The sequence below is a fragment of the Candoia aspera genome, chromosome 5, assembly GCF_035149785.1.
Source record: "Candoia aspera isolate rCanAsp1 chromosome 5, rCanAsp1.hap2, whole genome shotgun sequence".
Lineage (NCBI taxonomy): Eukaryota > Metazoa > Chordata > Lepidosauria > Squamata > Boidae > Candoia > Candoia aspera.
The window spans coordinates 39,001,387-39,014,575 of NC_086157.1; the positions used below are offsets into that span (position 1 = coordinate 39,001,387).

The 13,189-nt window shown below is 37.1% G+C and overlaps 1 protein-coding gene across 1 annotated transcript in view; it reads right to left on the bottom strand.

Moving 5' to 3' along the window:
- Positions 1–13,189, bottom strand: part of HERC2 (HECT and RLD domain containing E3 ubiquitin protein ligase 2) — a 105,067-nt gene that overhangs the window by 59,536 nt on the left and 32,342 nt on the right. Inside the window, exons 19-33 of the mRNA XM_063305010.1 lie at positions 11,503–11,681; positions 9,480–9,664; positions 9,177–9,332; positions 8,668–8,853; positions 7,824–7,994; positions 7,633–7,736; positions 6,596–6,746; positions 5,571–5,785; positions 3,860–3,992; positions 2,911–3,038; positions 2,620–2,815; positions 2,106–2,242; positions 1,112–1,285; positions 891–1,027; positions 94–245 (exon numbers count right to left, since the gene is read on the bottom strand). Of these exons, the coding sequence (XP_063161080.1) occupies positions 94–245; positions 891–1,027; positions 1,112–1,285; positions 2,106–2,242; positions 2,620–2,815; positions 2,911–3,038; positions 3,860–3,992; positions 5,571–5,785; positions 6,596–6,746; positions 7,633–7,736; positions 7,824–7,994; positions 8,668–8,853; positions 9,177–9,332; positions 9,480–9,664; positions 11,503–11,681 (2,404 nt within the window). The remainder of the gene's footprint in view (positions 1–93; positions 246–890; positions 1,028–1,111; positions 1,286–2,105; positions 2,243–2,619; positions 2,816–2,910; positions 3,039–3,859; positions 3,993–5,570; positions 5,786–6,595; positions 6,747–7,632; positions 7,737–7,823; positions 7,995–8,667; positions 8,854–9,176; positions 9,333–9,479; positions 9,665–11,502; positions 11,682–13,189) is intronic.

Genomic DNA, 13,189 nt, shown 5'->3' on the forward strand with positions numbered 1-13,189 from the left:
AACCAAAGTTTGCCGTATCATACAAATTCATGCAAGAAACACCAATGAGTTTTAATAAATCAAAATGCAGAGTAAATAACTGGAGGTACTCACCTAATTCTTTAAATCTGCTATTAGCATCAAGCAGGATGTTTCTAACATTCTGAACAGCCCATGAATACAACTTTCCAAAGGTAACTTCCAGGAGCATACGGTTGAAGGGTGGAATCAGATCAACATCCTTTAAGCAGTCTGTTAAAGGCTCTCTTTGTAGGTTAAAAAAAAGGATTTCAGGATTTTGAAAACATGTATCATGTAACATACTGTATGGCAAATGGAGCATATGCTATGGAGCATATGTAGAAGCTGTGCTACTACAGGCAAGCATAACATAGCTGTACATCTGTTTTTAAAAGACTTCACATTACTGGTGCAGTTTATATTAGTTCTAGAAAAGCTAGGTGTCCTAACAAGCAGGAACCCTGCTGAGACGAGGAATAGGTGTCTAGTGTTTTATTACTGCTACATTAGACAGAAAATCCTAACAAACTGAAGAAATGTGAGAAAACCCATACAGATAAACCCCAAAAGTCAAGGCAGGTCTGTTCTGTGTCTCTTTGAATGACAGCTCAAATTCTCGCTACTACGCATGCGTTTTCCCCCCTGGATAGGGGCCCCCTCCTGCTCACCATCAGTGCTCATGACACTAGGTGCTCAATGACACTTAAACGCTGCACTAAAATTATAATTTTTGTTTTCTTCATTTAGCACAAGACTGTTACGTTATATTACCCAAGTCCCCAGCACGCTTGGCTCAGTTCTGAAACCTTTGGTCTTGATCTTATGCTCCATATACACAACACTGCAACATGCTCATCTGAACAGAAAGGAGGAGCTAAAGGAAGGATTACCCTATATTAATTCCTTCTGGAATAAGTCTTTGCCATCCACAGAACATAGCATATTGCACAGAAGGCAGCAAGAAGTTTTTGGCAGCCAACTTCAGAATTGTGTCAATCCCCTCTAATCGAACTTCAGCTCGCTCTAGCTGCAAAACAGAGATAAACTATCACCTCTTTGTAAGTTTCTTATGCAATAAAGCCTCAGCCACAATAAAGAAAACACAGTTTACCTGCTTCAACAAGCACTTCCTCATTTTTTCTACATCAACAGGTTCTTCTTTTAGAGCAAATTCAACTATGGTGTTGAGTAAAGCAGACTGGGGATATAAACCTTGGACGTTTTGCTTAAGCCATTTGTATTTGTGAACACCTGTGACTGTATTTATCAGTGGCTGCCATTTATCCTAGGAAGTTAAATGTACATTAACACTAATAAATTACTGAGGTCTCAGACTGAAAACAACGTTAATTCCCCAATAACACATCAACATATTGAACATTAGCAGCTTATGCTCCAAGGGCAAGGAAAAACTTTACAGGTATGCCTGATGATGAACACAATACACACAAAAACACCACAACTGCCTCTAAAAATAACCACCAAAAAAATGAATTGGCATAAAAAACTCATGGTTATCAACAGGAAGGCCATTAAAGACACAGAATATTTTACATTGTTGCTTGGGCAAGGACCTGTTTTGGTGACTACACTCAATTACAGGGCTACATAATTCATGCAAAGTAGATGGGAGCTATATCATATAGGTGGGTGAGAGCTGGGCTTTCTTTTTGGGGGTGAGTGAGGTTTTTTCTCTTTCAATTTTTTTAACTGTGCAAAGTTTATTTGAGGGCTTGTGCAACATTTCCCATCTCCTAATAGAAATTAGTTTCTGACAAAAGCAGTGAGAGATTTGAAAACCACACATAAGCACATTTGCAAGTGTGGATTGCCCACCCTGATGTAAATTATGGAAAGTAATATTTGATAAGGATATTCCACATGTAGTTTAGATAACTTCCATCTCAGAGTGTCTTCAGCAGCATGTGTGCATAAACTCATACAAAAACACGCCAACTAATCAGAATCTTCAACAGAGACTATAAAATCATCCCACAATACTTATGATGCATACACAGAGAATACATTAAAGTGGCTCCTATCTATATACTAAACATTCAGCAGTATCTACATTTTAGTGGCTGGATCCTTTTTTTATACTCTACCTTAGGTGATTTGACAGACAAGGGCCTTTTATCAGCTGTCACTGGACTGTGAGGTATTACACATGACTCTCCCAAATCACTTTCCTCATTTCCAATTTTGGATTCTTCCACATCAGAAGATTCCGATTTTTTAGGAGCTAGCAGGAAAAAGACAATTTTTAAAAAACCAGAAATGCAAAACATAGTTTATAAATCAATGTCTCCTAAGAAACAAAAAGTTTAAGTTTTGCTTAGTTTAAGTCACTGCTGAAGTGAATAGCAGCTGCATGTGGCAGAGGTCCATACTCTTCTTCTTGCTAACTGTATAGCCTTTTGAATTTACAAGGTGGAGCCCATGTGGAACAAGACACACAAACAGTGACAGATAAGTGATGATGCCATTTTTTCAATGAGATGTAAAAGTCTTACTTGGGAACAATCCAAAATTCATTGTATTCTACTACATGCCAACTAATAACAATCACATCTTCTCCGGCACATCTACTGTAAATCATATTTTAAGACATTGTTTTACCTCTCTTTTTTCTCTTATCTCTAATTATCTTCTGAACTACCCTTCTCCACTGGGGCAAAGAACTAAGACTTTTAAGCTTAGACATGATGGAGAGATCATTGCATACTGCCGGACGCAGTTCATTGAAGAGAAATCTCAAACGTTCAATAACAGGAGCACAAACTTCTTTGTATGATCTTCCTTGTTCTTGATGAGTCTTAAAATAATAATGCAAATGAATCAGTCCATAATTATAATAACAGTTATTAGTACTAAGAAAGAATACTGCTGATTTCTTAACTCCACACTTACTTTGATCAGTGAACATTTTGCTTGATAGACAACACGACAAACATCTGCTACAGATTTTGGAAGTGTTCGGTGTTTAACTTGGTCAACTCCAAGCATAACAGGATGAACAAGAGAAAGTGCTACGTGACCTTTAGAAAAGAATAAACAAAAACATAATATTAAATAAAACAGTAAAATAAAATAGTAAGACAATGAGCTCTTTGCTTCCTGATACTCAGATCTGAAATAGCAGGGAATTTTCTTCTGGTCTATTCTGGAAGAATATAAAAGACACCTGTTTCCCCGCTCCACAGCCATAGCCTGCTGTCCCATGGGTCCAACCAAAATTTTATTTTTTTCCCAATGTAGAAATAGAGGGTAATAGGATTGGGAAGAAAAGTTATCCAAGTATGTGCTAGACTAAGTTCTTTGGAATTTTGCTTTCCTCACAGAAAAATAGGATTGGTACCCTCCCCCTCCACACTTCTTAGTACTTTTATTACAACAAAGGTAAGCATTTTTTTTCTCTAGATTTATAAGTCCTCCCAGTTCAAACAATGTGACTCAACAATTTGGAAGCATGTGACTAAATTCATATTGGGAAGAAACAACGGTTGTCGCATTCTGCTCCTCAAGAGAGAGGATCTCCTAAAATATCTAAGAATCTGTGCACCATGTCCCAGCTCATCTTGAAGGTTGGAATACCAAAGGGCTATATTATCATAGTAACCCCAAGTTTCCCACCCAATCTCGTATTCCAAATGGAGACTAGAATGGTAAGTCACACAGCATTTCGGACTGCCAAATGACTACGTACAGTATTTTGCCCATGCCATGCTAGAGCAATGTAGGGCCTAGTAAATTTTTAGCACCTCATGCTTGATTGCATCTAATTACTGCCTTCTTCATCTCAGTGCCCTATGGTTTTTGTGGTGCTACTCTGAGATAACTGTACACCAAATACAGATACCTAAATCCTCATGCTTTAGGAGGCAACATAACAACAGACGTCCTACTTCTTCCACTGGGTGCTCAGGAGGGAATGTAATTGGCGTTGTCAAATGACACTGTTTGCAGTACCTCTCGACTTGACATAAGAAGTCCTAGACAAAAATATATATGCTTAGTGGAGTTTATGACATTGTAGCAATTATATAAATTCTATGCAATTCAGTGAAATCAGATCATTGAAAAAAACATTCTGTGAATATCACATATTGCAATATCATAGGTTGGAATATCATATATTGGAATCTCAAGACACATTCCCCTACATTCCCTTTTCTTACATACATATGCAACCATCTTCTCATAAGTTAGGATAATAACTGCATTCTTATCACACATTAAGGCAATAAACACCACAATGAAAACACTTTCAGAAGTAACAGTTAGACAAACAGCCTGTTTTGTATTTCTCGCATAGTTTTATTTAATATTCTTTAGGCAGAATTGTAGTTTTTACAAAATCAGCAGACGTTTCTAGCTTATTGTCTGGCATAGCCACACTGTGCAATTATGCAGGATAATGCTCTTGAACTATCTATGGAAGGCATGGAACAAAGCTAGACTCAGCATCACTTCCAGAATAAAAAATAGCAGATACAGGGAAAAAAAATGAAAATGCCAGAGAGAGAAATAAGATAATCATGAGGGACCCCTTTACTGGATTTTTCTTACATATTTTTAATTGCTCAGACTTTCCTATCCACCCTGGAAGTGATTATTGCCAATAACAGTGCGAACATCATAAAAAACAAGGATTGGGGGAATCCAATGGCATATATTTTACAGTATATGTTTTGTTTTGAAGGGCAGCGTTATTTTAAGCAAAGTTTGGTCTCCAGAACAAGTTGGGATAGTGTGTCTGTATTAATTGCTTTAGTTGATTGGCCACTTGCTTTAATGTGGTAGTGGGATTTTAAGCAGTGGGAAATTTAGCCTGGTTTAGAATGGGGAGTCTCTGAATGGTAGGGAAACATACCATTTGACATTTGGTGCTCATTTTCCAAATCTGCCTTGTATTTGTATTTTTTTGGCCATGCTATTTGTTTCTGGGTTTCAATTTCTTCTTCTGAAATTTGTGCTGGAGCATAGAACAGGCTCAAAGGAGTTCTAAAGTTCAAAAGCCTTGTACAGAAGCTCTTGAGAAATTTTTCTTTCTTTTAGCAGCACCAGGTTGCCTTTAGGAAACGGGTGTTTTGTGCCAGCCACACTTGTGGCAGCCATTCTGGGAATGAGCAAATTCCATTCATTACAGCTTTGGACAGGAAGATTGGGAACAACTCAGCCCACAATACTAGGGTGCAGGGACAGCATGGAGAGGAAGTTACGGTCTTGATAGGAAACTCAGAATCTCACATGTTATAAGAACCCATTTATTTCCACTAATATGATTTGTCTGGACCAGTGAGCTCTTACTTGTGACCCTAAATGGTATATAATAGTGTTTCTCAACCTTGACAACTTTAAGATGTGTGGACCGCAACTGCCAGAATTCCCCAGCCATGCAATATAGTAATTAACTCCAGCACACTGTTTAAAACTTGGAATATCAATCACTTTGGTGTAACAATGGAACAATCCAAGGGTTTATAAGCAGCAACATTTAAACTGGCAATTCCAGTGCCCAGAGCAGCCCAGAGCAGCCCATCTCAGTTCTTATGACAAGGTACTCTTACCTTCACAGTGTGATCCTGAATATTGTTGTCTGCAATAGCTTGCAGAAAAGGCTGTGAGTGGTCACTCAAAGTTAGTCGGTGGGAATACAGCTTTGACTTGTTTGGTGTGGTGTTACCAGGAGAGCTACAGTGGTCTTCGTCCTTCTCTTCATTATAACTATAATGTATCTGACTAGTTTGCAAGCCTCCAGAAAAAATAGAGGACTTCAACCATTCTATGAAAGGAAATACATTTAAACATTCTGTTTTATCATACTATTTCTGTTGCTTTGTTAAGTAGTTATTTAAAAATAAACGTAAAAGAAAATTATTTAAAAGCAGGAGTTTCTTTGTTCGATTGTTGTGAGCTGCCCAGTCATTGGGAGTTGGAGGGTATACAAGTTTAATAAATTATTGTTGTTGTTATTGCCAAACTTTAAAGGACAAGCATTTTAGGCAGTTTCTTCAGAAGTGCAAGAATTTTATGTTATCCCTTTTTTGCCTCATATAACCCCGGTAGTTAACACATAAAGCTTCCTTAATATTAAAGCAACACTATCGGCCTACCCAGTTCAATAAAGTGTATTCCCAGTTGGAAATATTTCCCATAGTCTGAGGCACTTGTCATTCTTGCTAATTTTTTTGTAATTTTTATTTAAATTAGAACTGCCAAGGAGTAAATCTGGCATTTTATTTAAATAAATCATGCAGTTTATCAAAGAGTGCTCTTTCTTGAATTTTACGATTGTCTTTTATTCTTTACACAGTTGCACATGAACAAATAGTAACATTTAAATCAGGTGAGCGGCCTCCCAAACTCACTACTTCAAGTTGTGTTTGCAACTAAAGAAGGTTCGCATTAACAAATAAAAGTATAGGGGGAGGGGGAATCATTTATTTATTTGGCTTTTGAAATAAATTACTGTAACGATCAGATGAATGAAAAATTAGCTCTTATTTTAAAAAATTCACTTCACTATAGAACACAGACTAACCCCTATATAAATTTACATTTACATTTAAAGTAAAAATATACAAATTCTTACTGGCACATTCAATCTCCACTGGAGAAAGTGGTGTACTCATTGCTAGATAGGAAGCGTGCAGTCCAAGAAGCAAGCCTAAATTTCTTTCAGTGTCTATGAGAGGTGATGAGAGACTGCCAGTATCTGGTGTTGTGATCACTTCCTGATCAGGCTACAGAAAGAAAAAATAAACAAAACCAGACCCCAATCAACCCCATGATGAATAAGCTTTGATGTATTGGGATAATTTTTGATTAAATAGTGATGATCACACTTTGTCAAGGACTTTAATTCAGTATTCAGCTATAGAGTATTGGAGACCCAGGAAAAAAAATTAGTGAAGGAGGAAGAGAACTATATAGAAAGAATAAGAACTACAATAAATTTAGGAAACCACTATTTCTGCTCCCTTATTCAGACTTATTCTTGTTCTGAAAACTGCAAAAAAGTTTACATATGCTCTACTGTGTCATTTATGTAATTGATTTTTTTCAATTGTACTTAAATTTTTATATCAGACCAAAGCTAATTCGTTCTTTAAATTTTCAACAGAAATCCACCCTAATTTGTAATGAAAGCTGATATGATTTTAAATCTATATTGTAGAAATGTTAAGAATAAAACAATGTTTAGCTTGTAAAACATTAAGTGATTCAAAAAGGGCAACAACTGTTCCAGGATACATTTGAATTTGAGTTTCTTTAAAGTCAGCTTAGTCCTTCATCTGAATCACATTTGGTACTAAGGATTATTTCCACATACGACCTTCATAATCCAAGCAGTCAAGTTAATTTTGTTTTGAAACTATAATAATGATAAACCACAATTCAAATGCCAACACAAGGCACTTCCATAGGAAAACAGAAAGAAGAGCTTTCAAAGAAGTGAGTGCATGTGAACCTAGGAGCACATTGGATTAATTCATGACTCATAATTCTTCAGTGTGATGTACAAATGCAGACATGTACCATACTTCTTATGGTACGGTATTCAACTAAGACCAGTTTTTTTTTATCTTACTTGGCTCAAGTTTGAGATAATTTCTCTAAAGTTTTTACCTCCATATATTGGCCAACACAGAAGGCATGCATTGATTCTCTTGTATCCTCAAATTGCAAAGCTGCTTCCAAAGCAACAACTGGATCTTCTCCTGCAAACTGGGCTAAAGGAAACAGAAAGCAATCTGTATAAAAGTACTTAACAACAACTTGAGTTTGGTATTTGCTTTGATAAAGCAGTGGAATCTCACCAAGTATACCACTCCCTGATAATGACTGGGTTTGGAAGTCTTTTATATCATACACTTTGCCATCAATCACTGTCCAAAAGCCACCATCTTTATTGTGGTTCTCCAAGTCAGCTTTTCGTATAAGTGTCACTTCCTCATTATTTCTGCAATTCTGTCCTGTAAAGAATGTACCTAAGAGATAGAGAAAAAAATTAACTATGCTTCATAACTATCAAACTGAAAAGAGTAAAACCAAAGTATCTGGAAACGGTAACTTAGTTATGTATTCCACTATAAACATATATTTTGTGGCTTACTTTCTTTTTAAAAGTATAGATTTGAAAGAGCCATTTTAGACTAACTTCCCGCTTAATTCAGGAATCCAAATTAAAACACCTCCAAACATCTACCTTGTCTCTGCCTAATGACAGAAGATGAAGGGGAGCCCACAATCTCTTCAGGTAGCTGGTTCCCCTGTCTTTTTAATTAGGAAGGGTTTTTTTAATCATATTCAGTCAGAATCTGACTTAAGACTGTTATTCCATGCTCTGCATTCTGAGATAAAAATTAGTAGATACGGCATTCTTGCAGAGAGCTATCATGTCCCCCACTCGTCTTTTCCCATAAACATACTCAATGTTCTCAGATTCTCCTTGCAATACTTAATTCCCAACCCCTTGATCCTATTCATCCTTCATTTTACCTGTTCCTGTTTGTCTGAATCCCTCTTAAAACACAATGCCTAGAACAAAGACGAGTGCTCAAAAAGGGGACTGCTAACTCAAAACAGAGAAGAAACATCTGAAAGTTATTTGAGAAGGTAAGTTAAAAGAAGTGTTTTAAATATTTCCAGGAAAGAGCATACCCATTATTCCAGGCCAAGCTAAGTCTTCACTGTCATCTCTCTCTTTACCAGGAGCTAAATGGCTCAATCTGTCCAGATGTTCTAATAAGCCAGCCAATAAAGGAATTGCTCCAGCTTCCTGAATAAGCCCAGCATTTTTACTGAGAAGGAGTACAACAGATACTACTAACTCTGGAAGGAGAACACCTAAGGAAAACAGGATGTTTAATAAAAAGCTAGAATAATATACTTTGTGCATCCTCCCAACACATTTTAAATGGCTTGGATCCAGACTTGCAAACTAGCAAATCAGCAAAATGATAAATTAGACAAATTTTGCCCATTCCCCTTAAACAGACAACCTTAACAATAACAGCTCTTCAAATTTAAAAAAAAATCACACACATCCTTCCTTGGAACAAGCAACATGGATCCAAATGTGTACAACTGGATCCACATCCATTATGTTTCTTATGTCTTACTTATCATTAAAAGTGATAAAATGGAATAAAAAGAACAAATATCAGTACCTGTTAAATCCCCATCTACAACACGAGATACTTCTGCAAAATGCCTATGGCTAGTAGAAGCAATGCTAGTTGCCACAGGCAAAATATCTCCAATGTGTGTACACAAAAGGGCTGTGTATTTCTTTAGTAGAGAACCAACTCCTAGAAGCTCAGGACCTGTCAGGAAAAGGAAGCATCACATTCTGTTCATCATCACAGTATTAAACCTTACCAAAATTTAGAGGACATTTCTGTGATTCCTCCTCTAATCCAACAGCAAGTCACGGCGTGCTTTCAACACTTTAAAAAAAATGCTATACTTACTGTATGTATTAGGGACCTGTCCAACATGATCTCCTGGATATAACTTACTAACAAGTAAGCGCTGAAAACGCAGCAGTAAGTCCAGAGAAGCAGACCTTTCTTTATTGTAATGTTCATGGTCTAAACAAGAAGAAATAGGACGAGCCACATCTTTCAATTTAGCAATTGTTTGTGAAGCAATGTTCCTGATGGGAATAATATTTTTAAAAAGGGTTTTAAAAAATGAGCAAAAACAAGATCACTAGCCAGCCATACACTAACATTTTGTTGATTTTTCTTAAAATGTTTTTTGGCATCATGGTCCCAAATTTGTAATTTGCTCTTTTTTCCTAAAAACCATTACATCTTTCCCATCCCTCCACCTAGTGTTTTGCTTCTATAAAACTAAGTGTCCACACAATAAACCATTGATAAACAAATATTGTTTTGAAACACTGTGTAATACAGCATTATTAAAACATTACATTAATATAGAATATGCATTATTAGGTATAAAAATGCTAGCTGAAAATACACTGCTCAAAACTGAAGAGCTTGGATGCCTCTAAGATTTGAATAACACTCCCCAAATAATTATTTCGTTGGGGTTAAGTCTGAGCAAGAAATAATCATGATTGTTATCTATATATCAAATAAATAACAAAAACTTGAAGCTTTACAAAATATAACCTCAGGAACGTTACATCTAAACAATACTTTATTATTATTTAAACTTCAGGCTGGCATGTCAAAAGTCTACAGGTATTTGTGGTTAAACAGGTATTCACCACAGTCTGGTACGTCAAAAGTCTGCAGGTATTTGTGGTTAAACAGGTATTCACCACAGTCTGGTACGTCAAAAGTCTGCAGGTATTTGTGGTTAAACAGGTATTAACCACAAACAGTCTGCAATGTCAAAAGATGCTTAACAACCAACAGAGGAAAATCTACTTTAAGGACTTAAGTGTTTCATTAACTACATAAGCAACAGAGAACAGCTTACACACACATAAACACAAAGACACTTGTTTGGATAACAGCACTCATCATCCAAACCAGCCATCCTAAAGCACACCAATAAGGAACTCAAAGTATGGGCATGGTTAATGGATGCTGTAACCCAACACCAGAAGCCATAAAGTAGAGGAAGGCTGTGAAAGGGTAATTTTTTTAAAATTAAAAAAGCATTTTTCTCTGTCTCCAAGGCCCTAAAATTTGCTTATAAGCCCAGGGGAATAGCCCCACCAGGCATTAGAAGGAGTGTGACACAAGGCGTCGAATATGGAAAGGTGTTACATGATCTGGCACACCCATTGTTTGGCCAAGTACCTCCTACAAAAAGATTGAAGTCAAGAAGGAGCTTCTTAGACTGCGCTGAGGAGATTGCTATTACACCTTAACAGGTGCTACTACACCTCTACAGAATGATTAAAAAGATGGAAATCTCAAGTAAAACATCTTCATAATTGGATAGAACCGCTTGAGGAGTTGCCTGGAGGTTCGGAGGAGGAGTGGACGGTTTGGAGATGTTTAAACAGATTGTGCACTGGTTTGGCCAGAACTGAAGATTATATGGAAAAATGGGGATTTCTCCCTGAGGGCAAGGATATTTGCTACAAATGCGGCAATATTCAAACTACCACCCAGCTTTTACAGTGCCCTTTGGGACCGACATGCACACAGAGTGACTCATTGATCAGAAACACCTCTGCCATCAGTATGGCCCGGCATCGGGCTAGAGTTATATAAATTTTGTATTTTTATTAAACATTTTTAACTTTTTAAAATTTAATTCTTTCCCCCTTTCTATTTCCTGCACTTCTGACATGAAACGAGACGAGCCCAGGGGTGGGAGTGGGGGTAACACCCAGTTTAAGAACCCCTGTCCTAAGGGCTTGGCTGTGACCCATATCATTAAAACAATAAAACAGAAAGTAAAATCCCCAGGAATCAAAAATAGAAAACAAAAGTGAAAACAAAACAAAAATTAAAAAATGAAGAGGAGCAATAATTCTGGAACAGCTTTGTTATCAAACCAGAATACCTCAATAACTGCTGAATTAATTGAACCAAAGGCAAGCTTTGTTTTCCTGCAGATTCATAGATCCCAGTATTAATGAGGTCTTTATCTAATGGTGTCTTGTTCCTATGAAGTGTTGATGCATTTGCTTCCTGCTCATCAATTTCTTTTTCTTTCTGAGCTTCTTTTTTTGCCTCAATATCCTACAAAGCAAAAGATTTAAGTGAAAGCACTGAACAATTTTTATTGTCATGTCTACTAAATGAGAGATGTAATGCCCCAATCCCTAATGATTTATTGGCTTTCCAACTTCCTGCCTTTCAGCTGAATCTGCAGAGAGGAGCCTAGCACTTCATAAAGCCCATATGGCTGGGAGAGATGAAACAACCGAAGCGAGTATTTGTAGCTCAGGGTTGAACTGTGGAGTCCTTGGTGCTCTCTGAGCCTTGTTGTTTTCTTGCAGACATTTCATTGCCAGACTAGGCAACATCTTCAGTGCAAAGAGGGAGAACTCCCAAGGAGAGAACAACACCCCCACCAACACAAGCAGGGCAAGCCACTGTATATAAACTGAGAGCAAGGCCCACTCCCTCTTCGCACTGAAGATGTTGCCTAGTCTGGCAATGAAACGTCTGCAAGAAAACAGCAAGGCTCAGAGAGCACCAAGGACTCCATAGAGATAAAAACAGAATGAAAGACAGTCTATACAAGGTTAAAAAAGCAAAGTTTCCAATGAATCACACCTAACTTCTTACAACTTCACAGACCCACCAGTGTACTTTCATTGGTAATAAAGAAATAACTTGCCATTGCCTTCTTTCAGGATTATTTTTTGCTTCGAGTCTAGACTATAGTCCTAATATTTCCTGGTGGTGTCACTGTAACATCCAGACAGGCCTGATCATGCTTAGCTTTCCAAGAGTAATCATGTTTGACTAGGTGCAACCACCAAGATACCAAATAAGTCATTGTGTTCCAAGAAAAATTCTAAGCTCATTAAGGTTGGAGAAATGTGGGTATTGGGCCATCTGTCACAGAAAACACATTACTATTATACTCTGAAACAAAATGGCTCCCTTATGTAAGCACCAACTTATTTTTGCTCCACATCCAAAACTCCACCTACTCTCCTGCAAACATCACTATCACATTAGATTAATGGATCTTGCTGGTGGACCAGAAACTAAGACCTCCAACATGCATATGAGAACAATCAGGCTTTAAAGTAAAAATGAGCACCTTGAACTGAAGCTAGAAACAAATAAGCAGCTAATGTAAATAATGTAAAATCAATAGAATATCATCAATGTATATCCCACAAGCATTTTAGCTCTCATATTCCATATTAGTTGTAGTTTAGGGCTGCTGCTGCTAAATCAGCATAAATAGGTTAAAAATGCCACCTGCATAACTACACACAGTATTGTCTCCAGGAGCATATTTGACCCTTCAAGTTGATTTTATCCAGAATCCCTTCTTACAGATTACTGGATTTCCCAACCCACAGTACTTCTAGTTAATGGGACAGACTATGCAATAATCTACACATACCATTTATTGATCAGTAAGTGACAATCCTTTCCCCGCATAAGCATTGCTAGTCTAAACATTCACATTTTACTTCAACAAAAATGATAAAACCCGATAAAGTTACTTTGTGAACAAATGAGTTTACAAAGTAGTTGTAAATAAAACTGCGAATGCAGTTTTT